Raw genomic sequence first — 25,289 nt, 5'->3', positions numbered from 1 at the left:
TCAAGTACATTTAATTTAATTTAGTACAGTACATTTAAATTGACAGAGCAAATTCAATGTAGATATTTCAGTCAAATTTAATGTAATTAAATGACATATAATGTAAAATAATTTAATCAAGTAAATTTGACTTAATTAAATACAGTGCATATATATTAATTGAGTTAATTCAATTTTTATTATTTTTTTGTGTAAATCATTCTATAATGTAGCCTAAATTTAAAAAAAAATCAATTTATTTTATTTAACCAATTTTAAGTTTTATAATTCAATTCTTAATTCAATAAATTTAACTGTAATTTAATTGAGTAAATTTGATATATACTATATAAATTAATTCAATTAAATCTATTATCTTAATGTAATTAATTTAACTCAATCCATTTATGTTTATTCAATTTTTTCAATTTAGCTTAATTTAGTAAGTGTTATCTAAAAATGTAACACAATTTGACTTAATCTTCACACTTGAGACATGGATGCAAGATGATTCACTCCCATTTCCGACACCTGAACGTCTGCTGGCCGGCGAGGAACTATCTTGACATTTGGTCCTTTGAGCACAGGGCGGAGCTTGAATATCCAACTTGTAACTGTTGTCTGCAGTGATATCATAACACTGCAATATGAAAACGCGCTCATATGACCGCCACCCGTCTCCATCCCCGGGCATGACACAGGTCAGTTAAGAAGCTGCTCTGTCTATTTCCTGCTCCTGTGAATTCTTCATCTCTGCTGAGCTGCTGATGTAATATTTTTTTCCTGCCATAACGGCTGCTTCGATTATTCTGTAATGTCGTCTGAAATGCTTACTTCCTCCACCGTGATAGGTTCACCAGCAGCATTTACAGGAACCAATTTGTTATCATTTTTTAGCCATATGACTGAGTAATGTTAGGAGCTCTTGGAGGATGCAGGATACAGCTAAGCTAACCCTGTTGTTGCTGGTAATCAGAGATGACAGGGAAATCACCAGTCAAAGGGATGCAAGCCTTTTAATGCGGTGTGAGTTGCAGAAATTAGGCTTTTGGAGGATGTGAGCCTGCTGCATTTCTATGACATGATATGAAAATAGTCTGAGGTCATGTCTAAATACAGCTGTGTACTTTACAGTCAGGAAATACAGTGCCCGATCCCTTTTAGAGGCAACATATTGAATTGTATTAATATCCTATTTAGCTTTATCGTAGGAATATAGAATATGAAGTAATTCAGAAGTGCTAAATGCACCTAATTTGTTCCTTTTGGTCAGCACCCTTGAACCCACAAGCTCAAACACACTAATTGCAAGCACACTCACTTACCAACTATATGGATTGATTGACAGTTTAATTGAATTGGAAAGCTGGCTCCATTATGCTGCTAAGTGTCTCGCTCACTTCCTTATGGGGTCATGTGGCTGCAGGTACAGTAGAGCTTTTACTAGCCCTGCTCCCTCCCCCTGCCTGGCTGATGTTTGTAAGATCAGCTCATATTTTATGATTCCCTGTGTTATGTAGGTGCTGTAAACTGGGGCAAGAGGTAGGCATGGGGAATAAAAGGAGGAGGAAGGATGCCAGCTGAGCCCCTCATCCCTCTGCATCTGCCACCTCTGCAAGCTTCAGACTAAAGAGAGAGACAGAAAATGGCTCAGTCTGTGAGGAGGCTGGAGACTTTAGGATCCATGGACCACGAGCCCAAGAGGGACAAGAGCAGGAACAGCTACTTTGGCAACGTTAAGAGCAGGTCAGACCTCTAAATACATGGATTACTGGAAAGAAAAACAAAAGAGAAAGCTCCAAGCAGACATGTGACAAGTTTGGGTGGCATTTGCTTCTCAGATTTAAGCACGCAACAATTCATTCTTTCATTAGAAGGTGACAAAATTTGAGATTAAGTCTGTGATTTTAGCACAAAATGCACATTTTCACCAGCTAGTTTCAACAGCTGTCACTGAAAGACTCCACCAAGCCTGGAATTCACTTCCCCAGCCGTCTCGCAGACTACTCCCACTCCCCTATAAATAACTGATCAGACTGGGAACGCTGCTCTATACAGTTATTCACACTTCATATATGATAAACTGTGAATCCTTGAATCCCTGCTATTAAAGGGAAAATCCACCCTACAACACCATTTATATTTGACTGTGGAAGTTCATTCTTGACTTTAAGGAGCAGTTCAGAAATAATCTAATCGAGAGACAAAACAAGCAGAATCATTATAGTGTGATGGTCATTATCGGATATTTAAAGACCAACCGTCAATTAATTGAGAAAATAATCAGCAAAATAATTGATAATTAAAATAATCACTAATAGAATTCTAGATCTTTGAACTTGAAGCTGAGTAGCAGAGACTGCGGAGTTCATGAAACACGTTTATGGTCCACAACTTTACTGTTAAACTTTACTGAACTACCTAACCAGGAGTGTGCACTTACTCAGTTATGACATGCTATGAGTGTGTTCAAGAATAAAATCAAACTGTATGTGTGTGCTGATGAGTAACCTACTTAAATATAGTGCAATAGGCATTTCATCTGTTTCTTCTTCTTGTTTCAGGCTGGGCTCCAAGCTTCCTCCTGGCATCTCTCAGCCTCCACAGTTTGCTAAGCGGCCCTGGGAGATTCAGCCTCGGGCAAGAGTGATGCAGGAGTCCACAGCCAGCAGCCAGCGTCAGCAACAGCCCATTGTGGGCCGGCCGCTCAACCACATCCCCCATATCAGAAACCCCAAGCTGCGGCAGTACTACCTACAAGGTACCCTGGCAGTGTTTGGTCTCCCCAGGCAAGGCACAGGCTGTTTGTATCAAATCGAAGCAGAAGTAGCTGTGGGATGAACTCCATCTTGAATTTACATTTTATAATTCTCATACTGAGCCTGTTGGCAATTTCATGTCTTTGCATAAAGTTATTTCCATACAGATTCGACCGGCAAGAATATGACCTGCAGTTGCTTGTATTAATCCTGTTAGCAAGTGGTGCTGAGGCACTGCTCCCTCATGCCTATACTGTGCTGTGGATGTTTTGTCATAAGATGTGACAGGAACTCTGTTTTACAGGGACTTCATGGGATCTGAACAATACTGCAGTGAAGCAAGAACATTTGGGTGGACTGTCAGATGACAGCATGAGCAGCAGGGTGAGTCACATGTCTTTGTTTTTGACTTGTTTTGACTTTATTTTTACTCCTTGTCTACATTGAGGAACACAGCTGTGGGAACCGCTATGGGAAGAATTGGGAAGTTGTGAAGTGACAGATATTGCTGCGTGTATATATATTATCTGATTAGGTAAGCCTGTGCAAGGTGGTTTGGTTTCACAATTTATTGTCCTGAAAGAGTTTGATAATGACTGTTCAAGGTTCATAGACGAGCTGTGTGTCAGAGCTGTTCTGCGACACCATGGGGAAACAGCGTCTGTTTCAGAGCCTCTACAACAAATACAGCCGGAGGAATGTATATTCAGACGTTTATTCTAAGGTATTTGTCAGCTTTTTGATTTTGCTGCTGAGCTGTTATTTAAGAATTCATACGAAGAAAGAAGCCGGCGTTAGTGCTTATTACTATTTTCTCTAGTCTGACTTGTTTTATCTTTGCTTGGAAATTTACCATATTTTCCTTGTGTCCCCTCTTCTTGTTTCTTCCTCTTTTTCTCTTCCATATACATTTTTTTTGTTTCTTTGGAAAAGTGACTTGAAGAGATTTGTACAATTTAATTAAAATATCCACATTTTGAAGACAGACAGTAAAATCAAGCCTCAGCCCATATTCTCCATAACTCTTAATAATCCAGACCACAAATTGTATAAACCCTCTTGTTTAATTGGCGAAATCCAATGTGTGTTACAGCTACAGGCAAAAACATTACTATTGCCATTTTGCTTCTATAACATGTCTTCTTTCAGACTAGTGGACAGTAAACTTATAAAATACACATTTAGGTGTTTAGTTTACTACACTTTGTCTATTTGCATCTGTAGATTGCAATTTCAATAAATAGGGCAATTTTCTCAAAATTTGTATTTTCTCATTCTCTGAGCCAGAAATCTCCATTTCAGTAGCACTTATATAGACCAAACCTTCCAGTTTTGTCTATCTATATATCTATATCTATATCCTGATGGGTTTTACAGAGGAGTTTGTTCATACATAGTAGCATTCATAGCCTGATTTATGAAACAATTTGTTCCTAAAAACATGATGAAATTTGATTTTTTTAAATGGTAGTTGACAGTATTTTCTGATTTATGGAGTGATAAAAAGAGATGTCTAATATCCCCTCTATAAAAACCTTTTGGCTCTAATATGTCGATAAAGTGAAACTGATTTTTAAACCTGGCTTCATCCAATGTTTGGAATTCTGTTCTGGAAATGTATGCAAATCAGAACATATTTAATTAGATAATGCATAATTTTCATATTTAAACTTGTAACACAAAAAATGATTGTCTTAATGTTAGATATCACCATGAAACTTTCCCAGCTGATAACTACTAGTTGAATTTTTACCCTATTCACCTGTAGTATCTTGCCTTAAATTTTGTTAAATCTAAGTGATACATTTCAGTTTTGGAAGGGAGATTGCAATCAGTAACCAGTTTATTAGGTACACCTAGCTAAAGCGAATTAATTAATGGTACCTAGCACTAACTACTGCAATAAATCCTTCCCTTGTGAAGGGTGTAATGTTCAGTTTTTGTTGTAACTTTGACTTAATGATCATGCAGTTTGTAAGTGCTGTTGAATGGTGTTGTGTTTTACTGAGAAGAAGCATTTCTCATAATGTTGAGATTAAAAATGGGTTAGCTGAACATCAACCTTTTTTAGTCTCAGGAGTGTGTGTGTGTGTGTGTGTGTGTGTGTGTGTGTGTGTGTGTGTGTGTGTGTTTTTAAATATTGTTTATCCAGATATACAGTACATGTATTAATGCACACAATTATGCCCACTCAAGCACAAATACAGATCCAAAGACACGTCCACATGCTCACACCCACACTAATGCAAACCATTTTTCATTGGTCACATAATCTGTCAAGCGCCAGTAATCTAATTTAGGTCAATGGATCCATCTGTCAGTGAATGACAGTGGATGATGCTTAACTCCTCATTGCTCATCATTGCTGTACAAGCGCAGCCCCTGTTGTGGCATCTAAGCAGCTTGATGCACGGGATTTGTGACATTCAAAAACTCTCCTAACTCGTACAGAAATTTTAAAAGTTGAGGTCTGATCATCTACTGAAAAACGCCATTCAGAGATCATTTTTGTGTGTGTGTGTGTGTGTGTTTGTGTTTTAGGGTCTCCCTGGGGACACAGTGTTCAGTGTCTCATCTCAGTTCAACAGTAACAGCACATCCTCTGCAGAAGAGAGCAAAATGGGCCACCATCCCTCCCATACCCCTTCAAATGTACCCTCCTCATCTGCTTCGCTCATCCCTAGAGAGGTAAGAGTCAGCTGTAAGCACGATGGTGCCTGACATGTGACGCACATACTGAGGGAGTTCATTAGGTGTGTAAAAGGCTGCTAATGAAACAATTTTTTTGCCTGCTGTTGTTGACTGGATTTGAAATGCAAAACAAGACCTTTCCTCTTGTCTGCCTCATGACTTTAACTGCATGTATTGAGCTTCATGCAGGAAGTGAGCTGCTGCACCTTAAATCCATTCTAGCAATCAGTACATCGCCCCAAAATGTATCCTTATGAGCAAACTGAGATTGATAATACAGTATATGATATATTAGTCATTATCATTTTAATGCCATACATTGGAAAATGTAGCTTAAAAACTAAGCCCCCAGCCCCTCATTCACAACCCTCATGGAGCTAAGATGTGACGACAAACAAAGAGAGGTTAGGATATGCAGGCTTGTAGAAAGAGGAAGTAGTCACTCCTGTCACTTGGTTATATGTTTTTCAATGTCAGAGCTACTCTTATCATGGCTTCCATTTTGAAGCAGCTGGTCGTACCGAAGGGGAAAAACACCAGTCAAGGATCATCTCAACCAGAGCTGAAGCCAGACTCTGATCCTAAAGAGAAACCAAAGGCAGAGAAGGACCAAGACTGTTTGGATATACTCCCCGCTCTGCCACACTCCCCCTCACTAGAGGCAGAATATGACAAACTACTGGTAAGGAGAAGAAGTAATTGCCTTTACTGTACAGTCTGCAAATTAGAAAGCACTAATTTTTCAGTATTTTTAAACATACAGTATATGCGTAATTGAAGTACTCATGTACATTTCTTCAAGCAGTGTACTGAAAGACAGTTTTGAGGTATTTGAACTTTACTTGAGTTTTTCCCTTTAATGCTACGTTATACTTTCACTCCAGCACATTTATTTGACAGCTTAAAAGATAAGATCCAGATTAAAAGATATTGTAAGATTTTACATTAAAAAAAACAAACAAAAAACAGTATCTAGATGTTACAGCAAAATCATAGAATTTCTTTTCTGCCCCACTGAATATTCGATGACCCCTCAGATTTATATTACATGGCATGACTTCTGACAATAACACATGACACTTCAATTCAAGAGACGTAATCACTGTGTAAAGTGAAAACAGAAGTGTAATTGTGTTTGCTGTCAGTAAAGTGAAACTCTTTTTTTTAAAAGAAAATTATTTTGTATATGAAAATGAAGAAACCACTAACAAAGAAGAAGAGATGCTTTATCTTCATTATTAAACAGATCTGATCCCATTAGCGGCTGTTCGTCTTAATAGGATTTTTTCCAGTTATTTGAAACATCTTTGCTGTGAGAAAAAAATTAGCCGATGGGGATTTTATAATGGATCAAATGAACAGACCGTTACTGTGGAAACAAGCAACAAAACAAGACACAGTAATTAAAACATTACAGCACTGCAGTGCAGACAGAAAAAAGATCATTCTGTTCTCAGTGGGTGCAGAAATCTGTTTCCAAAATTCTGTAGATAGTGAACAAGCGGAAAACACGAATCATGAGAAAAGAAAATCGGATCTTTTTCTTTTTTTTTCTTGCTTGATTTGTATATTGCAGTTTCATCGAGAGCACAAAATGACAGGAAATTGTTAAAAAACACAGTTTCTCAAAGACCAATCTATCTTTTTTAAATTGCTGATTTTGTCCAAAACACCCCAAAACCCAAATATAATAAGTTTACTACCATAAAAAAAAACTTAAAAAACCAGCAAATATTTACATTTGTAAAGCTACAACCAGTAAATTTTATAAATAGATGACTAACGAAATAAATAAATAAATGGTTAATTGATTATCAATATGGTTCACTATTCGTTTAGGCCCAAATTTAATAAACTTTTTTTTTTTTTTTGTTAACACTGATTCTATGTGTCATGCTGACAGGATGTGGAGGCGGTACCGTTGCCTGATGGACAGCTCTGCCTATTGGCTCTCCCGCCGGAGTGTTGTCAGGGGGAGGGGCCAGAGGTCATGCCGTACCTCAAACTGTTCTGCCGCTACATCACTGACCGCAAGGTGGGTGGCGAGAATGCTGATGTTTGACCTTACAACTGTAGTTGACATTAGTCAGCTCACATAAACATTTTCTGTCTCCGTCAGGGTGTCGTTTCCGGGATCCTGTTGGTGACTGCTAATAAGATCTTCTTTGACCCATTCAAGACACTTCCTCTGGTGAAGGAACACGGCTGTGAGGAGTATCTCCTGTCGTGCTCTGTCGACAATCTGGCATCTGTCTCCTTCTTCTCTGACATTTCACATGTTCACTTCAACACCTCCCAGCAGAGGTCAGCGGTGATTCACTGTTCTTAAATGACACACACACACACACACTCAGGTTACAGGAGTCGCTCATTTCCAATTCTTTTCTTTTTAGGAGAAAAGGAAAGAAAATTCTCCAGAAATTGAAAACCTCCAAAAGCAGAGCAGGCGGATTCCCAAACCAGAAGGGGGAATCGGTTCCAGCTCTGGTGTCCGCAGCATCGTCAGAATTGTCCAGTCTGGCTCTGAGCCTGACCAAAGAGGTTTCTGGAGATGAGGAGGTTGAGAGCAGAGACATGGCGGAGGCAGAACGGGAGTTTGATAGCAGCCCGCTGGAGGTACTCTCTGAGGAGTCTGTCAGCGGCCTGGGAGTGGCTGTCCTGAGCAGTGCTGCCACCTTCTGCTGTGGAGGTCAAGAGGTGGCGAGCAAACTGAAGACGGAGCTGCTGCACACGGATGACACAGAGAAGACTAACAAGAGTCAGACTGCAGGTACAAATGTGAATTATGATCTGTGTGACAGATGTATTATTTCCTTGTTTTTTTTTCTCAAGCTCAAGTCCACCCTTGTTTTCTTTTTGTTTTCCAGTGTCTCGTAGATCATCAACAGGTGGACCTGGGAGTCTGATGTTTGTGCGCCTGCGGGTTCAGCTGTCTGCAGGAAAGAAAAAAGGTGTAGGAGGTCTTCATCTGGGGTCAGCCAAAACCTTACCGCGAAGGGACGCCTGGCTTGCCCTTTCACAAGAAAGGTACAGTAACTAATGGCAGAGAAACGAGCTCCTGTACAATGACACAAAAATGTTCTCAGGGACTGAGATATTCAAGACTTTGAGTCACTAATGCGGGTAAAGCTCCAAAAACACTGAATCATATATTTCCCATAAGACAAATCAATAGCAGCACATCAATTTCCTTTAAACCCCACACTTGCTATTTGTAATTCAAGTTTTAAGCTCAAAGCCAAAAAATAACCCTGATGATGTCTGTGTTGTAGTCAACATGATGAGTAAACAGGCTGTGTGTACATTGCACCTTTTAATAAGTTTGTTTAGCGTGAAAACGATGCCAAACCTGACTTTTCTACTTCAGTTTAAAATTAACATCCATTCATAACATTTTCTCCTTGTGATGCTTAAACTGGCCACTGCTGTTGTATATTAACCTGTTCCATCCACCTTTTTCTCTCAGTGAACACTAACATCACCTTGACAAGAGTTAAAATACAAAGGTTGCTCTTTGGGGAATAAATCTTTCAACAGTTAGCTACATATGATCACTGTGGCGCGTAAAGCCTCCAAACAGTAACTATTTAACAGTGTTGGGAGAGGCAATTACTCAAGTACTGTATACTATATTATATGGTAGTGGCTAATGGGGATCCAAATAAATAAATAAATATGTAACTGTACTGTAGAGTTTTTAGCTTATTGAATTTGGGTATTAAGTATTTAAACTTTTGCTACTTTAAACTTCTACTCCGCCACATTTTATTGGGATATTCTGTGCTTTTAACTCCTCTACATTTTTCACAGCTATAACTAATAGCTATAGTTACTAGTTACTTTATAAAGAATCTTCTGAAAATGAAAGAGACTTCACAGTAAATTCATAACAGCACGCTAAAAGCATGAGTTGCATTCAAAATCTATTCAGTCTGCTCCTGGTATTGTCTCATTTCTCGCCTTGTTGACGCAGCTGTTGCAGCCGTTTATCATTTCCAACATTTCTGAGTGACTGCATTCTTTCCCACTGTAGCTCTGACGAGCTGTATGCCTACCTAACACACTGTCGACCAGACTTGTGTATACTTGAGGGAGGGGAGGAGGAGGGGGAGGCCGACCGTGACGAAGAGGAGTTTGTACTAATTGAGGACAAAGAGGAGGACGAGGAGGACGAGGATGAGGAGGAGGTGTTCCAGAGGCACCGCAGCTCAGGGGACGACTGGGAGGTAAGCGGCTTGATTTCAGTCTCACGGGAGAGTGGCGATCTAGCCAGTGTTTCATGGACATTTGTGTAAATAATGGAGAATAAGAGGTGTGTTTGTTTGTGAACACACTTGCCTCAAGGTGAGAGTCACTACAGACGGAAACACCTGGTTCTTGGTGAGGACAAAGGTGAGGTTTCATCGCTCCTGATGTTCTAGAGCAAACCGACTGTGATTTGTTTTTAACCTGTTCTTTTGCAGATGGTGCTGATGGAAGACGGTGGGGACAAACCAACCCTGGTCATTGACAGGGACCCTGAAGGACTCAATAGTATTGTAGAGAGCAGCCACATTTTGGAAGCGTCACATGTTAGAGAGGTGAGTAACACAGATATAGTATGAAGCATAGAAACTCTTCAAACACATGTCTGATCTGTAGCTGGAACTGGCTGCATCAGCGGTTTGTAAATCCATCATAACAGTAGGTTTGTGTGTAAAATGCTTCCTAAGGTCTAAGGGTTTAGTTTCAGAAGTTGGCACAATGAAGTTAAATGTTCTTCAACAAAAAAGAAAGAAAAGAAAAGAAACTACTAATAATGTGTGTGAATGTTTTTTTTTTTTTGCCTTTACATACATTTATATAAATCCAGCAACAGATTGTGATACATTTGGTTATGATACTCTCCATAATAATAGTAGTATTAAAAAAAAAAGCTACATTAATGCTGCATTGTTAATTACTAATCACCATTACTAATCATAATTAAAATCATGTCAGTTTTTTTTTTTTCACCTCCACCTGCATGGTAGGGCAGTACTGGGATGTGAGAGGCCGAACCCAAGGCTAGGAAAAGCCTTACACTTTAGGAATGTCTTACTATTGTATAAACTGGTTGCTAGGAAATATCTGTGGCACTGTGCAATCACAAGCAATTAGCTTTATAAACAGGAAGTCACCACAGCATCAGCAGCTGTGACTGGTTCAGGGGGGCAAATGATATATTGAGTTTAACTTGTAAATGAAGGCATGTAGGCAGTTTATTTAACATTCTGTGCATTTCTAAGTTACATAAAATATCTACACTGTTGGTTAACACTCATACTACTTCTCAGGAACTGGTACAACTGGCAGAAGAGTAGGCTGATTGTTGTGTGGATCAAAATGATGTTGATTTATTAATCCTTGGATCATTACTCTGAATGTACACAGATATCTACACAGATGGTATCTACAGTATCTTGTTAGCATCTAGATGTCCGGATCTGGCTCTGTTGATATTTCTAATCCTTCCTTCCCTTCCTTTCATTTTTATTTTCATTTTATTTTATTACATTTTTCTCCGCTCCTTTTCATCTCTTTCCAGTTATGTAAGGAACTTCCCCCCAGGACAGTCGGCCATACCTGGCACCTGGCTTACAGTACATCCCGTCACGGCGCCAGCCTCAAGTCTCTCTACAGAAAACTCAGTACCACAGACTCCCCTGTGCTTATTGTCATCAAAGATGCACTTGATGAGGTAAAAACACTCATTTCTAATATCAATTAGAGGTGTTTGCAAAAAGTGTCCCCAAAAATCCTTGGGAAAGGGAGAGATCTTCATTGTCTCTTCTATCTATCTTTTTCTCGTTTTGTATTTTTCCTGTAAAGCACTTTGTAATTCTCATTTTGAAAAGTACTATTTAAATAAAGTTTCCTTGCTTCCTTTGTAAATTGCCATGTTTTTTTTATTGTTACTGTCTCTTGTGACATTTCTTCATCAGATATTCGGGGCGTTCCTCTCTCACCCTCTGAGGCCCAGTGAGACTTTCTACGGCACAGGAGAAACATTTCTCTTCATGTTGCACCCTCGCTTCAAGGTAAACCCGCTAACAACTATACTGAGGGGTTTTTCTTGTTATTCTTTTTTGGCTCAGCTGATTTGTAACATATCTAAACATCACAAACTTTTTCATTTTGTGCAAGGTCAACATGCAAAGGGTATGGATAGCTGCATGTGTCAAGTTCAGTCTTTGTAACACTTTCTTTTATGGTTATTGTGCCGCTGTCTCTCTGCAGTGCTTCAGATGGACTGGAGAAAACTCTTTCTTCATTAAAGGAGACTTGGACTCCTTTGCCATTGGTGGAGGGAGGTAATGCCCCCCCCCCCCCCACCCACCCACCCACCCACCCACCCACCCACCCACTTTCTCTCTTACATACAATTTACAGTATACTTGTATGTTATGTGAAAACCATCATGGATAATCAGTCAAACCAAGTTAAAGAAAAAAAGGCTCAGTTTCTTTTTCCTTCAATACTTTTTCTGTTTCCTCTGCAGTGGTCACTTCGGTCTGTGGGTGGATGAGAATTTGTACCTGGGCCGCAGCAGCCCCTGCTTCACTTTCAATAACTGTTGCCTCTCAGAAACGGACGACTTCCGAGTCATGGAGCTGGAGGTGTGGACATTCAGCTGAGGACACTGGATCAATGTTGAGTTTCTCCTAAACTCATCTCTTCGCTGCTGATCAGCTTTATCAAGACGGTATTTATCACTGAGCAAAAACATAAGCAGCTGCTCGCTCATTTTATGGTAACATCCATGTCAAAAAAAATTTGAACTTCAAACTGCTGGATTCGTGCGTGTGATTAAGTGCTGTGGATTTTCGTGAAATGAACGAGGCTGATCCTGAACAGCTCGCTGTCCCAGAGTTGGATCTAATGGTGGCTAGTTTCATGGCTGACTCATTCCTGTGGGTTTGGTAACCAAACTGAGTTCTGCTGTAGTGAGTAGAGAGTAGAGCTGAACCGAAATGGGTTTGTTGAATCCTCAGTTTTGAACTGGAGTAGGTTACAAGTCTCAGATAATGCACTTTGCTCTTAATGTGAATCAGTAACTTCTCAACATTTGTGAACATGATACTTCTTCATAGGTAATGCATGTCCCCACTTTCATACAGCTGTGTTCGGTCAAAGCTGAACCTTTGAAACACACTTTAGTATTCTTTCCGAATAGATTTCTAAACTGCACGTATACAGCCAACAGTCCCGCTAATACAGTTCTTTTCTCAGTCACTGTTCATTTCTACAGGTTTCAATCATTAGTTTCATAGAGGGCATAAATTAACTCATCACAAGAACTGTTGGAGCTCGAGTTTGAGAAAAGCTTTCCATCTGAAAAACATCCGTACCTGCAGTGAATCTTAAGCGCCTCATCCATGACTATTCTGAACTCTTTTCATTTCAAGTGATGACTCATACACCACTGTGGTGTCTGAATGACACAAAAGACTCGATTATTACTGCAAATTAATGCAATTTTGTCATTCAACTGTATCCGTAACATGCTCTCAGTCCAGTTCTCCTCGTCTACTTTGCTTACATTGTACAGTATTGTAGATTAGTTAATAAAAATCAGCACAATGTGAAAATTACAAAAAAACAACTTTGTATGCTTGATTGTTGTACTTGAGAGAAAGAACACAATTCAACTGGTTAAAAAAAAAAAAACTCTTTAATTCCACCTTGTGAAAAAATGGCACAGGATAACTGTTCCTCTCCTAAAGGTTTCAAGGTCAGATATTTCACGTTGACACGACCTTGTATGACTTCGAAAGTGCAACACTTTTATTCTGATTTATCAAAATGCACTGTCACTACTTCAGGTGGGATTTCTTGATCCCCAGGTTCTTGTTTTTTTACACTAAAAACAGGAATTTGGTATTGAAGAAGAAGCGTTTCTTTTTATATGACTTGAAAAGGTGAAAATAGACATACTGTGAAAAACAGCTAATGGTAGATCCAGGTTTGCCACATTTTTTCCCTTAAAATATCAAGGATGTCCTTGTCTTGCTGAAGACACAAGCAAACACATTATTCTGACTGGAGCCTAAAAGAGGATAACAACAGTACACGGTATCATGTGCCTTTCAGTTCAAGGATCAAACAATTTTCCAAAGATAAGGACTATTTGGTTCCATTGAGTTACATAAATATGAACCAGGGGGGAAGCAACCTACTGAATTTCTTTGTGCTCAACAGCTGCCCTAGCTGCAAGCCAGCTACTGTACATGTTAAAAACAATGTTTCTTTGGTGTGTTTACATCCTCCTCTAAACAAAAGAAATCTTCAAAATATTCCAACATTTGGTTTCAAACTAAAAAGTACAAGAAAACAGCTGAATTAATCACTTTATGTGCCGCAGTCCAGTTTAATTTTTCCTGCTGCGTTTGTCCCCTGAGGCAGAGAAGGGTGTTCCCTCCAGCAGCCTCGGCAAAGAACATCAGGCATTACCCAGCCCACGGAGGGCTTTCAGGCAAAGTCTTCACAAACTGCTGAAGCACAACTGGAGGCAACAACTGCCCCAGCGCCGCCTCTGGGTACACTCAACAGCAGGAAAACTCACTTTGTCATTAAATATTGCACATGCAACACCAGGATATAAAAGAAGGAATATCAAATGTTGCTTCATGTCGTGATGCATTTATGATTTGTCTTTAGGACGGCACTGGCACTTGCACTCAAGAATGAGTTGTCAGGCCTCTGTCTACATGTTATACCAACACTAATCAGCAGCTGCGAAGCAGAGAGAGCAGATCTAAATGTTTACATATTTGTTACAGCTGAGTGCAAGGCCTTTATATTTCATGAAAGTATGCTATATTGACTAACAGTACAGTATATGTGCCGTTTGTCACAATACAAATACTGTATATAAAACATTTCTGACCAGGAGAGATGCCCAAAATAAATAGTAACAAACAGAATAGAAGGCAAAAACGTTTCTCAGCTGCCAACATAGATGAGAAAGCTTCTCTATATAATTGTTGGAGGGTTTTCCTTATCTTGGATCATTACCCAGAGGAATGGTTGTCATTTCCTCCAGTTTAGTCCCTCAGGCTCTATCACACTCACACACACATTAATGTGCCAGGTACTCCTTAGCTTTCTCCAACCCCTCTTTCAAGAAGCTGATATAAGTGGATGTAGAGGGGTCCTCAAACCCTGCAGAGAAGCTGAAAGTTGCTCCTTCCTCCTCTGGTTTCATGGCTGTCTCGTCCAGGAAGAAGTTGGCATTGATGTGGTGGACCTAAAACCACACACAGGATGTAGATGAAAGGTTTTACTGAAGCCTAGAAAACCTAGAAGACGATGCATGCGTGTTACTGTATTTAATTTTATTTCACTGATATCAGCCTCACTGTTAACTATCCTACAGTGTGTTAAGTTAGTGGTAATGCAAACCCAACATTTAATGCTGCTTTTAGTTCACATTAAAATTTCTTGATTTAACACTGATATCATTATGATTGTATATTACAAAAATACTTACAATGGTTCCATTAGGCATCGCCACCATCATCTCCACAGGGAAGTTGTACTTCTCCAGATGTAATCGGGCCTTTTCACTCAACACAGGGTTCTGCTCATCAGCCTGATAAAAGAAGAAACTTAATTAGAAACAACTGCCCTTAAAGTAAATGCAGGATAAAGCATTTTTCCGGTCAACTTGCTACTGGCTGCTTATTAACTGGAGTGTGGCACTGTTATGACTGCTCACCTGCATATTCTCCAGCTCTTTGACCAGAGACCAGCTGCTGATGAAGCTCTGGTTGAGCAGGGCCAGGACGGGCGAACTTTCCAGGACTGTCTCCCGGAGAGTTCGCCCTGAACCTTCAGAGGAGTAGAGAGGAGAGAGAGATGTTAAAAATGCCACAGAAATACACCAAAATGTACAGTTCAAAGTTGTTAATTTCAGGTACTAACTTGATTTGCTTTTAAAGTGGTACTATGTGACCTTTGCTGAACTGAGGCCACTGTGGCTACAAGTGACAAGTGATAGAATAATGCTAAATGCTAAAAAGCAGTTTAGCTACAAGTGGAGCAGAGACATAAAGTTTGCTAAGTGGCTCAGTAACGTGCCTTAAGTTTTTTTATATTAGCTAACATTAGCAACCATAAGCTACTGGTCACACCAGACCAAATGCGTCTGTGGCAATAAAACACCTGAATGTATTAAACTGAGCAACAGCGGGCTTTATTGCTTATGAATTAAACTTTTCATCATCTTATTTCCTCCTTTAAAAGTTGGGTAGTCTTGCTCCAATATAAAGCCAGTGGTCTTAAACTTTTGAAGCCAAGTGTAGGCTTTCTTACAGAAAAATATAATATTTCATAATATAGCATATCGTCACTCATAATAAATGAATATGGAATATATTTGAGGAGGAACCCTCAGATGCTTCTGCTGACTGAAGATTAAAGTAACTCCATTTTTCCCCAATATGCTTCCAGACTGTGGAACGCCCTTGCATGAGAAACTGAGTTTTTGTGGTATCATTTTTATAAGCCTGCTTTTTGTCATTTAGCCCATTTTTAGCCTCATAATCCAAATCTTACTCCTCTCAGATGTCACTGCTAGTTTACAATGCTGTGCAATGACCTAATTGTTAATGGTCTGACCTCAGCAGGACTGGTCGTCTAATGCTCCCCAAAGCAGAATGGAATGCACCAGCTTCTCCTCTGCTTCGGCTCGCTCAAAGGCCTCTGAAAAAGGCAGGTACGACACCTGGGAAGGAGAGCGATGACAAACAACAGTGTGCCGACTACATGCTTCATGTCAAATACAGGCGAAACATAAGCAATGTGGATGTTTACCTTCTTGAACGGGTAGAGGGTGACCTCCAGGCGTCGGGTGGCTTCTTGCCGACTGATCTCTGAAGTCCAGTGGATGTCTTCAAAGACAAACTGGATCGGCTCACTGCTGCCGTCCCGACTGTCGATAATGTTGCCCTCCTCGTCCATGATGATGGATGGAGTGGACGGGCCTGTGGACTGCAGCTCTAACTGTAAACACATGAAAAACATTCAATACAAGGAAACCTTACCCAGCATAGCATTATATATTTTGAGCGGTGATATTGTGTTTCTAGGGTAACATAAAAAAAATTTGGTGATCTGTAACTTGCTAATAGATAATTAGTCAAACTTGGTCTGGTTTAGACAGTAGTACATTGAAATAAGCATCATATGAAAAAGACTCAAAGAAGAAGAAAAATCTGTGAAAAAAATCAAGTTGATTTTATTTTAACATATAAAGGACTAACGGAAGAAAAAACAGGAGCTTAACATGCGTTTACTTTCACGTAGCTCAATGAAAAAAAAAATTCTAGCAGTAGGGGAATTTAACAAAAAAATGCTGTCATAATTTTGAAAAAAAGACCCACCAAACTCATTATTCACATCATTACACTCCATCATGTGGCTGCACAAAGATAAGAACACTAAGTGCTGGAATATCACATGAATTAAGTAATACAGGCCTCAGTGCTCTTTTAAGTAGAAATGCATCACAGCAGCTGTACCTGCGGCAGGTATCCGATGTCCACCTCCATGTTGCTGCTCTCGCTGGCCCCGTACAGCCACTCCATGTCCACATTCAGAGACCTGCAACACAACAGGACGTGTCACACCGGCTCTACAGTAGCTTACGACAGCATCAGGACGCTGTGTGCAAAGGTTTTACCTGTCATTGGGGACGTAGATGTGGAAGTGGCGGACATGAGATGCGTCTTTAGAGAGGATAATGTTGCCAGTGAACTGGCCCGGGGTGAACCAGAAGGGAAAGTCTGGCACATCGTTGAGCTGGAACTCTGCATGAATCCTGCAGAAGAAAACAGAGTGAGTAGTTGAGTTTTAAAGTCTCTGGTGCAAACGAACGGTCTTGCATTTCTATCCTCTTAATCACAAATTCTGTATACTTAACATTACTGCTGACCATTTTCCAAAGCAAACCATTAGTTTTAGTTTGACCTTTTCAGGCAGTAATAGGATTTATTATCTATGTTGAATTGCTGTCACATGAAAATACAGCTTTAAAATGTTTTCAAACTGTGACATCTGATATTTGAGGCTGTTAAAAGTATTGCAAAATGTCTGAACAAGATGTCAGCAAGTCAAACCTGGGGGAAGAAAAAATGCAAACATGAAATGCGTAGTATAAAATAGACAGTTTGAAATCCCACATCCCTTTAGTTTCCAATTGGATCAGTTTCTGCATACTCATTTTAAAGCAAAACCAATGGCTGCCTGACAGACATTAATTTAAAAATTCATGATATGTTTTGGTTGCAAGTCAGCACTAATGCAAAGTGTACATCATTTCTAAGTTAATGGGCAAATGGATGAAAAAGCACCATATTAGTCCTGTGTGTCTCTTCCTCACCTGAAGACAATGTCATAATAAAAGTCACTGCTGGCACGAATGCAGGCGACTGCGCCCTGAGGAGCAAAGCGTGATTTGATGAAGGGCCGAGGATGGAACATACTCAGCAAGGAGTGGATGAGAACCTGCGGCAGGAGAAGAGCAGTTTGTCAATATATCGATTACAACCTAACCCACGATTAAACAGGATTGTTTGTTTTTAGGATACCTCTTTGCCTTTTGGTGTGGGAGGGTGGTAACGATTATTGGGCAGGTATCCAGTAAAGATGTTGAGCTCGCTAGGAATCACCCACCACGTGTCTCCCACTTCAACCTTGTTCTTTGGGGGCAGGAAGACCCTGAACTGGCTGGCAGAGAAGGAAGAAGAAGGCACTGCTGGGGTTTTCCAAGACCGCAGCCCACTCAGGGAGCTGTGAGAAACCTGCAGGAGACGGTGGCAGAAAGCCAGGAATTTCATCAATTTCCTATTGGTAAATTCTTTAAAACTTCTTTAACTCGCTTTAAAAATCTGTTCAGAACAAAACTAAGAAGAAGTTTCTTTATGCTACAATTTAATCACTATAAGTTGATTACATGTTAATTTACTGCTATTTCATTGTTGATTCAATTCTTGGTTGCTTGCACATTTTGAGTGAACTGCATTCACAAAAAGCTGACTCAGACAAAAAAAATTTACTGCAAAATTTCAGATTAATAACTGAATTAATTCCAACTATCTCAAGTATCTTGGTGTGATGGTTATTTACAAAAGCTGTGTTTGACCTTTCAGAAATCAGCGAATGTGTGACTGCTGCAGACTTCTCTCTGATTTTTGGCTGTACCGCAACAGAGGGGCCAGCCATATGATTACGAATATCCCTGACTGACTGAGTGACCATATTTCCACCATGGGTCAATGCCACATCATTGAGTTGGAGTTTCCTCATTTGCTGTTCTCTTTCAAAATGATTTGGCGCAAACAGTTTCTACGAGGAGGGCATTTACAGCCTGCAGTGTATCCAACTTAGTGTATTTGTCGCTATATTGATTGACTTTTTTCAAACCAGACTTGGTATAAACCTAGTGCATGGCTGCACAGTGTATGGGTGCTACCAAGGGGCTTAGGGCTACACCTCTTGTTACAGGCAGTCACCTTCCCACCCTGGTTTCCCAGCTTCTTGGGAGCAGCAGGGAAGCAGAGAAGTGCTTCCAATTCACTGAGCCTCGCCTCCATTACGACAAATAATCTACTTTTATTTCATGTACCATTATTACTAAAGGAGGCAGGGTAATAACAAAACATAAGACACACCAAACAGAGCCAGAGAGAACAGGATAATGGGAGGGAGAGAGAAGGCGTCGCTAAGACATCGCTAACTGCCAAGCTAAAGAAACTGGCAGATCTGAATAGCATGTAAACTGTACAGTTGTAAAGAACTTTTCTTACCCCAAGGAAGCCATCCTTGCTTTTTGTCATAGAGTCAAGCAGCAGAGGCTGCATTTTGGCCTCCAAAGTCAAAGTCTCTCCATTGGGGTCATGGATCACTTCCTCCTCAAAATCCACAGGGGGTGTAATCCCTGTGAGGAAGCCGTAGGCATCAGAGTCAATGTAGGGTTACACAGCATGTGACCAGCGATACTGCGCTTTTGTTAGTAAAAGAGGAGAGGGTGAGGGGACACACAGAGGAAAAGATAACGTAATGTACCTGTGAGTTTCTCTGCAATAGGTTTAAACTCCTCCGGACTGAGATAGAGGTCATGGTCGGTGTCTAAGGAGGAGAAGAGAAAAAGCCCCTCAGCACCCAGAGTTCGAACACTCTCTTCCTATTGGAGGGACACATGCGTTAGACTGGTCCTTGTTGTCATTTCACATGCTTCAGGGATTTTCAATGCAGCATTAAAAATTGGGCCAGTGAGCCATCATGTCACATAACACAAATATCTTAGAAAATGACAAATTGGAAAGAGATGGCTGACAAAAACACTGCTGCAGATGTGCACTTCTTTTATGTTGAGGTATGATACTCTTTTCAAGGACATTACAGTACTATAGCATTTTGTCTAAGCATTCATCAGCAGTCCTGCCTGGATAAAGATCAGCCCAGAGGCCACAAATTCCTAGCATGTATTTCAGTCGACCACCCTTTCTCAGACAGATGCGTGCCTACTAGCGCATGTACAATGGAGGGGAAAGGAGGGGGAGGGAGGCACAAGAACAACTTGGAGACCTTCTGTACGCAAACAAGTGTGGATTTAAACAAGAGGCTGAGAGCTACAACCCCCTAATAAAACTCCATGGGGTGGGAAAACTGCAGACGCGGTGTTTTAAGGCTAGTGAGCTGTCTGACAAATAATTACTCTATACACATTTTTTAGGAGAGGGTCTTCCTGTAGAGATGTTACAGTAATCGTACAACATACAGTAATAATCGGAAAATGCACTTTAAGGCCAATGCAAACTTTCTATTAGTAGAGCTGTGGATTGTTAGTTTCGGCATGTGGCATGCATCCCTTACTGAGAATCTATAATGTGTCCGTATGTTTATTTCTTATCGGTGTTTTCAAAATAAAAATTGCATTAGGTTAAGATCCCTGCTAAATTATGGGACGTGTATAACGTTATTACAGATCTGGATCTCACATGACGTTGGACGAGCTGGGCATCTTGATAATTCTTGATCCCAAAAGCGAAAAGAGGGACAGCACCGACTACCAGCAGGGTCCAGATCCCCCTGTAGATCCAGGAGCCAGAGCCCGGTCTCTGATGCCCTTTCTGTGGCGAATTTTTGCTTTCATCCTCGGGGATTCTTTTATCCACGTCTGCGGCCATCCTCGACCTCCACCAAGGCTATTTAGACGAGGGCATGGTCGTGGGATAACGTAGAAAAACCGAAAATGACGTTTCGGTATAAACTTCCTCCTTTAAGTGTTTAGAATCTACCGAGAGGTCTGTCGTCCACGAGCCGGGGACCGCACGTCCTTTCTGGCCGTTACACTCGCTAGAAACAGCTGGGAAATGTTAGCTAGCAGCACAGATTTCTTATTTCCCACATCTAATCTGGAAACCATATGGATGTGGTTAAGATGCGTCAAGCGAGCAAGCAGTAGCTCGGATAAAACCGGACATTAGGTGTTTGCGGGCTCGAAATAAAACTCTCGTGTACCTACATCTAGTTAGTCATATGACCTGCGCGCTCCGTGTGATTTGACTTCATAGCGTTCCGTACGGAAACCTTAGGGAAGTGGTAAAATAAAGGATTTTTAAAAGCTAGTCTCAGTTTGTATCTTGAAATGTATTTTCGTGATTCTCGCGTGTGCTTCCTGTCCAGAATGATAAAAAACACTTTTCTGAAACGAAAACCAGTAGTTAAGTTCAAAATTTCCAAACGACTCTCCGCTCGGTTCTTATTCCTCCTCGCTGGAAGGTATGTTAAGTCTGTTGTGTGGAAATGTTGTTTTCTTTCGGCCATGTGCGTTATCTTTCCCTTCTCGGGGGATGATTGTGACCCGAGTGACGTACGGAGAGCTGAGGGCACACTAGTTTAAACCTAAACGTATCTTGTCATTTCACCGTCGAGGACCTTATTTTGAAGGTGTTAACCGGATGTTCTAATGTACATTCCTTCCAGCTTGGCAGGAGTTAGGATCTGGCACAGCAGTCACATTTAAAGGAGCAGGGCTGTATTGTTCATCCCAGGAATGTCTGTTAACAAGCTTCAATTATATGTTTGCCTGCCAAAGGGCTTTGTCATTAAATCCGTTGTAACTTCATGTGTACCAGTGGAAGTGAAGGCTTTGTTTCTGCTGGACTGCCCTTTACTGATTTTTTTTTTTTTTTTAACATGTTCACATTGAAATCTGTATCTCTGTAAATTTGATTTTGCCAACAGTGAGACAAAGACACTGTGCCTTCAACTTAAGTACAATTTTTCACTTAAAATGAAACAGTTTATGTGTGACCCTAGTTTTAGGTTACAATGAAGGCGTGGACATGAGTTGCATGCAGTTCCAAAAAAATCTGTTTGTTCTTCTCAGATTGTTTAATTCGATTATCTTTACAGGGCTGAACAGTTAAAACTTATCCTGCTTACAGACGATGTGACTCATCATCCACAGCTCCAGTTTCCTCAATTCAAATGAATTATGAAGGGAAAACAAATGACAATTCAGTTTGATTGTCAAGTTAGGTGAAAATATGAAGTATGTCACAAGGAAAAAATGACCTCTGGTTGAGAAACTTTGCTCTAACTACACCGTGTTGTACTGTATAAATGTAATCTGACTGAATCCACTCCATTTTATAGTTTATTATCATTCAACACATTTCTACACATACTCAGTATTTACATAGGTACATGTTGCATGACACTACCCAGTGTAAGGTAAGGCTTTCCAGATACTGGTGATACCCAGAAGTTAAACAGCCAGTTACATAACAGCTGGCTGAAAAAACAAACATTATTTGTCACAAAAAGGCATTTAACAATGCACCTGGCATTTGTGACAGAAGAAAATCACATGGGCATTATCCATTTTGTCAATGCTTCTCTTATTGAGTTATCAGTCCATGAGTTAACGTGGGCGGCTCTCAGTCCATGTCCTCTTCCACAGGCTGTGTCTTCACTTCAACAGTTTTTGGGGGGATGTAGGAGCCCATACCTGCTGCTCTCTCTGCCTCCGCTTGGGTGTAGGGCTCCTCTCTGAGCTGTTTCAACCTGGATGGAGAAAAAAAAGAGATAAGCTTGGAAAGTCAGATTGTTACCTATCCATTGTATTGTACTGTATGCTATGGCACAGAATCCCACGTGAGCAAGAAGTAATTTGTTGAATGAATTTTACATCACAATATGTGAGCACAGGCAGAATGACAGATATAAGAGATACTGGTGTCTTACCGTCTTTTGTGCACTTTACTTTTGAAGTGCTCTTTCAAGGATCTCATATCCACAAAATATCTCCTGCAAGACATAAAGTACCACTGTGTTAAACAGCGACTCTGTTGACAGAAGAGCTGAAACAAGGAATCAATGAGTCCAGTGGTTCCCAACTTGAAACCCCCAAAGGGTCCCTCAAAAATTTGAAGGTGATTAAAGGGATGACATAAGATGAATATATTTTTGTTTTACACAAAAATTAGGCTTCTTTTTTCTGACTTGTCTCAAAATTTTCTTGATTTTTTTCTTGTGAAACCCTGCACACTTCACATCTTCAGGACTGAATCTAAAAATTTATTTTCACTGATTACAACTCTTGTGTCATAAACACTGGTTGGGAACCACTGAATTAGTCAAACGACAGAAAAATTAATCAGCAACTATTTTGATAATAGATGTTCATCACCATTTTTTTTCAACCAAGAATGCGAAAAGTTCCCCAAGTTGCAGCTTCTCAATTGTCAGGATGTTGGTCTTTTCTATGTCTTATGTGACAGCAGTATGGCTGGGTATCATTCAGTACTGATACCGATACTTTGACTTCGATTCCAACTCTTAAAGATACTTTTATCAAGACCAATTTTATCAAATCCATTTGAACAAACAGAAAATTACAATACACCTTGCGATACAAATTCTAGTTTAACTTTGGCTTTATTTTTAAACTGGGTTTCTTTCTACACTCAAGCTCGTTCCTGAAAATAAACAGCCTATCACCCATCATTATTAGATCTTTGTCCAAGCATGCTGCATGCTCATTGGCTCACTGATGCTGATGAGATTTACTCATTTACTCCTTATTTATCGGAATTGGGTAAGGAATCCTCGATAGTATCAAACCAATTCAACCAGTCTATAGAAGTATTGTAAACGTAATATTTTGGAACTGATACATAATTAATAAAGAAAATAAACAGGAAATGTTAAAAAATGTTTATGAATTCCCCGTTAAAAGGTCTAATTTCAGTTATACTGCATGTGTGTTCATGTAAAGACAAACAGGGAGAAACTTACGCGCAGTGTAAACAGTAGTGTTGTGCGCATCCTGTCACGTCGTAGTCCACGTCCTGGTGCAGAAGTTTGGCTGCTGTCTCAGGCTTCATGTCTGTGTGGATCTGGTCCAGGTCTTTGGTCCTGCGCTTCGTCTTCCATGTCTTCGCGATGTTCTTCTTCTTGTCACTCTTGTGGTTTCCTTTTTGTTTGGACTTCCCCATCTTCGATCCTACAGGGCAGGATGAAACACGACCTGTCAGACTGCAGGGATCGACACAGTTGAAGTTATTTGTAGGCGAATATCACGGGGAAAATTAATAACGCTTTACTAATTTTCTCCACCAGGGTTTATGATTTCCAAAATCTGTCCATGAACTGCGGTTGGAATTTGCAGTTACTGTCTTATTAACAGTGTAGAACAGAAAGTCCAGATGTTAAGTTAAACTGTTAAAAGTGGCCATTTTGTGCCACTGCCACCGGCTCAAATGCTATGGGATAAACAAACTGGTGTTCAGCTGAAGAAAAAACAATTATGTAGTAGATTTACTTCTAAAAACCCTTCACAGATCCATTTTAAGACTTTGCTTACCTTCCACGCGTGTTGCCGAGAGAGATAAATGTACTTCCGGGTCAAAATAAGACTTACATACACCTGCTCACCTATAGAGAGCGCCAAACACCAGTATTTGGGGAAACGACCAGAGGAAAAATGATAACTGGCATTCTATAAGCAATAATAAAATTAAACCGTAACATACAAAAAGTGAACCAACCTCTCACTCTGATATTTAAGCACATAAATAGTGGTGGTAAACGTATTCAGGCTCTTAGCTTAAATAGAAGAACAAAAACTACACTGTAAAATACAAGTAAAAGTAGCCACTGCATTAAAAATGTTACTTAGGTAAAAGTATGTAAGTATAATCAGTAAAATGTACTGTAATGTACTACAATGGCCCCTGTGACTGTCAAATGATTAGATTATTATTTCTTATGCATTAATGTGTAAACAGCATTTTACTGTTGTAGTTGATTGAAGTGGAGCTGATTTATTATAGAACTGAAAAAAATTAATTGGAAGGATGAAATGTTTCGCATTTTTGCCTTGAAAACCCATATAAACAATTATGAAAATAGCTGCCAACTAATTTTCTGTCAATCAATTAATCGACTAATAGTTTCAGCTATGTATTGTTAGGTAGAGTTGTTTAATCTAAAAATAGATAAATAAAAACATATTTTATTAACTCTTCCTATGTTTTGCATGCACAATCTTAATATGTAATGTAGATCTGTCAAATACTTGTAGTGCAGTGAAAAGTACAATATTTCTCTCAGAATTGTAGTGAAATGTAAAAGTGACATGAAAGGAAAATACTCAAGTCTGTGCATTACTTGAGTAAATATAGGCCTACTTATTTACATTCCATCGCTAATATCAAGTGAAAAAATCATTAATTGCTCCGCATGATTTGCTGAGTGTTTGCTCTGACTGAATTGCACCAGTTTTCTCTGTGTAATGATATTTTATGCTCTGTGGTAATTGAAGAA

General features: G+C 39.8%; 3 protein-coding genes across 5 annotated transcripts; 1 reads left to right on the top strand and 2 right to left on the bottom strand.

Annotated features, from left to right (window-relative positions):
* The first annotated feature begins 527 nt into the window (after positions 1 to 527).
* On the top strand, positions 528 to 13,045 carry si:ch211-15d5.11 (oxidation resistance protein 1). 2 transcript variants are annotated; one of them, XM_056393158.1, is made up of 16 exons: positions 528 to 680; positions 1,500 to 1,725; positions 2,544 to 2,740; positions 3,043 to 3,122; positions 5,280 to 5,426; positions 5,941 to 6,111; positions 7,333 to 7,464; positions 7,549 to 7,733; positions 7,823 to 8,199; positions 8,297 to 8,456; positions 9,463 to 9,655; positions 9,893 to 10,009; positions 10,996 to 11,148; positions 11,393 to 11,488; positions 11,688 to 11,761; positions 11,950 to 13,045. In XM_056393158.1, exons 2-16 carry the CDS (start codon positions 1,625 to 1,627, stop codon positions 12,083 to 12,085), a joined length of 2,319 nt encoding a protein of 772 aa, XP_056249133.1. In that variant the 5' UTR covers positions 528 to 680; positions 1,500 to 1,624; the 3' UTR covers positions 12,086 to 13,045. The 2 variants fall into 2 exon arrangements, with proteins under 2 accessions (XP_056249133.1, XP_056249132.1); XM_056393157.1 differs by having other exon boundaries at positions 5,938 to 6,111.
* A 286-nt stretch (positions 13,046 to 13,331) lies between these two features.
* Positions 13,332 to 20,977, bottom strand: selenon (selenoprotein N). Its single transcript, XM_056393159.1, has 12 exons — positions 20,453 to 20,977; positions 19,518 to 19,635; positions 19,259 to 19,389; positions 18,041 to 18,253; positions 17,833 to 17,957; positions 17,134 to 17,271; positions 16,973 to 17,054; positions 16,266 to 16,454; positions 16,071 to 16,176; positions 15,169 to 15,281; positions 14,941 to 15,042; positions 13,332 to 14,697 (listed from the first exon to the last, which is right to left on the bottom strand). The coding sequence occupies exons 1-12, from the start codon at positions 20,639 to 20,641 to the stop codon at positions 14,530 to 14,532; spliced, it is 1,674 nt and encodes a 557-aa protein (XP_056249134.1). The 5' UTR covers positions 20,642 to 20,977; the 3' UTR covers positions 13,332 to 14,529.
* Positions 20,978 to 22,103: 1,126 nt separating this feature from the next.
* Positions 22,104 to 24,391, bottom strand: znf593 (zinc finger protein 593). 2 transcript variants are annotated; one of them, XM_056393161.1, is made up of 4 exons: positions 24,328 to 24,391; positions 23,760 to 23,967; positions 22,707 to 22,769; positions 22,104 to 22,526 (listed from the first exon to the last, which is right to left on the bottom strand). In XM_056393161.1, exons 2-4 carry the CDS (start codon positions 23,957 to 23,959, stop codon positions 22,400 to 22,402), a joined length of 390 nt encoding a protein of 129 aa, XP_056249136.1. In that variant the 5' UTR covers positions 23,960 to 23,967; positions 24,328 to 24,391; the 3' UTR covers positions 22,104 to 22,399. The 2 variants fall into 2 exon arrangements, with proteins under 2 accessions (XP_056249136.1, XP_056249135.1); XM_056393160.1 differs by having other exon boundaries at positions 23,760 to 23,999; positions 24,328 to 24,380.
* Positions 24,392 to 25,289: the final 898 nt, after the last annotated feature.

This window comes from Seriola aureovittata, chromosome 13 (genome assembly GCF_021018895.1).
Source record: "Seriola aureovittata isolate HTS-2021-v1 ecotype China chromosome 13, ASM2101889v1, whole genome shotgun sequence".
Classification (NCBI taxonomy): Eukaryota; Metazoa; Chordata; class Actinopteri; order Carangiformes; family Carangidae; genus Seriola; species Seriola aureovittata.
This window is presented reverse-complemented; position numbering and strand designations above follow the sequence as displayed.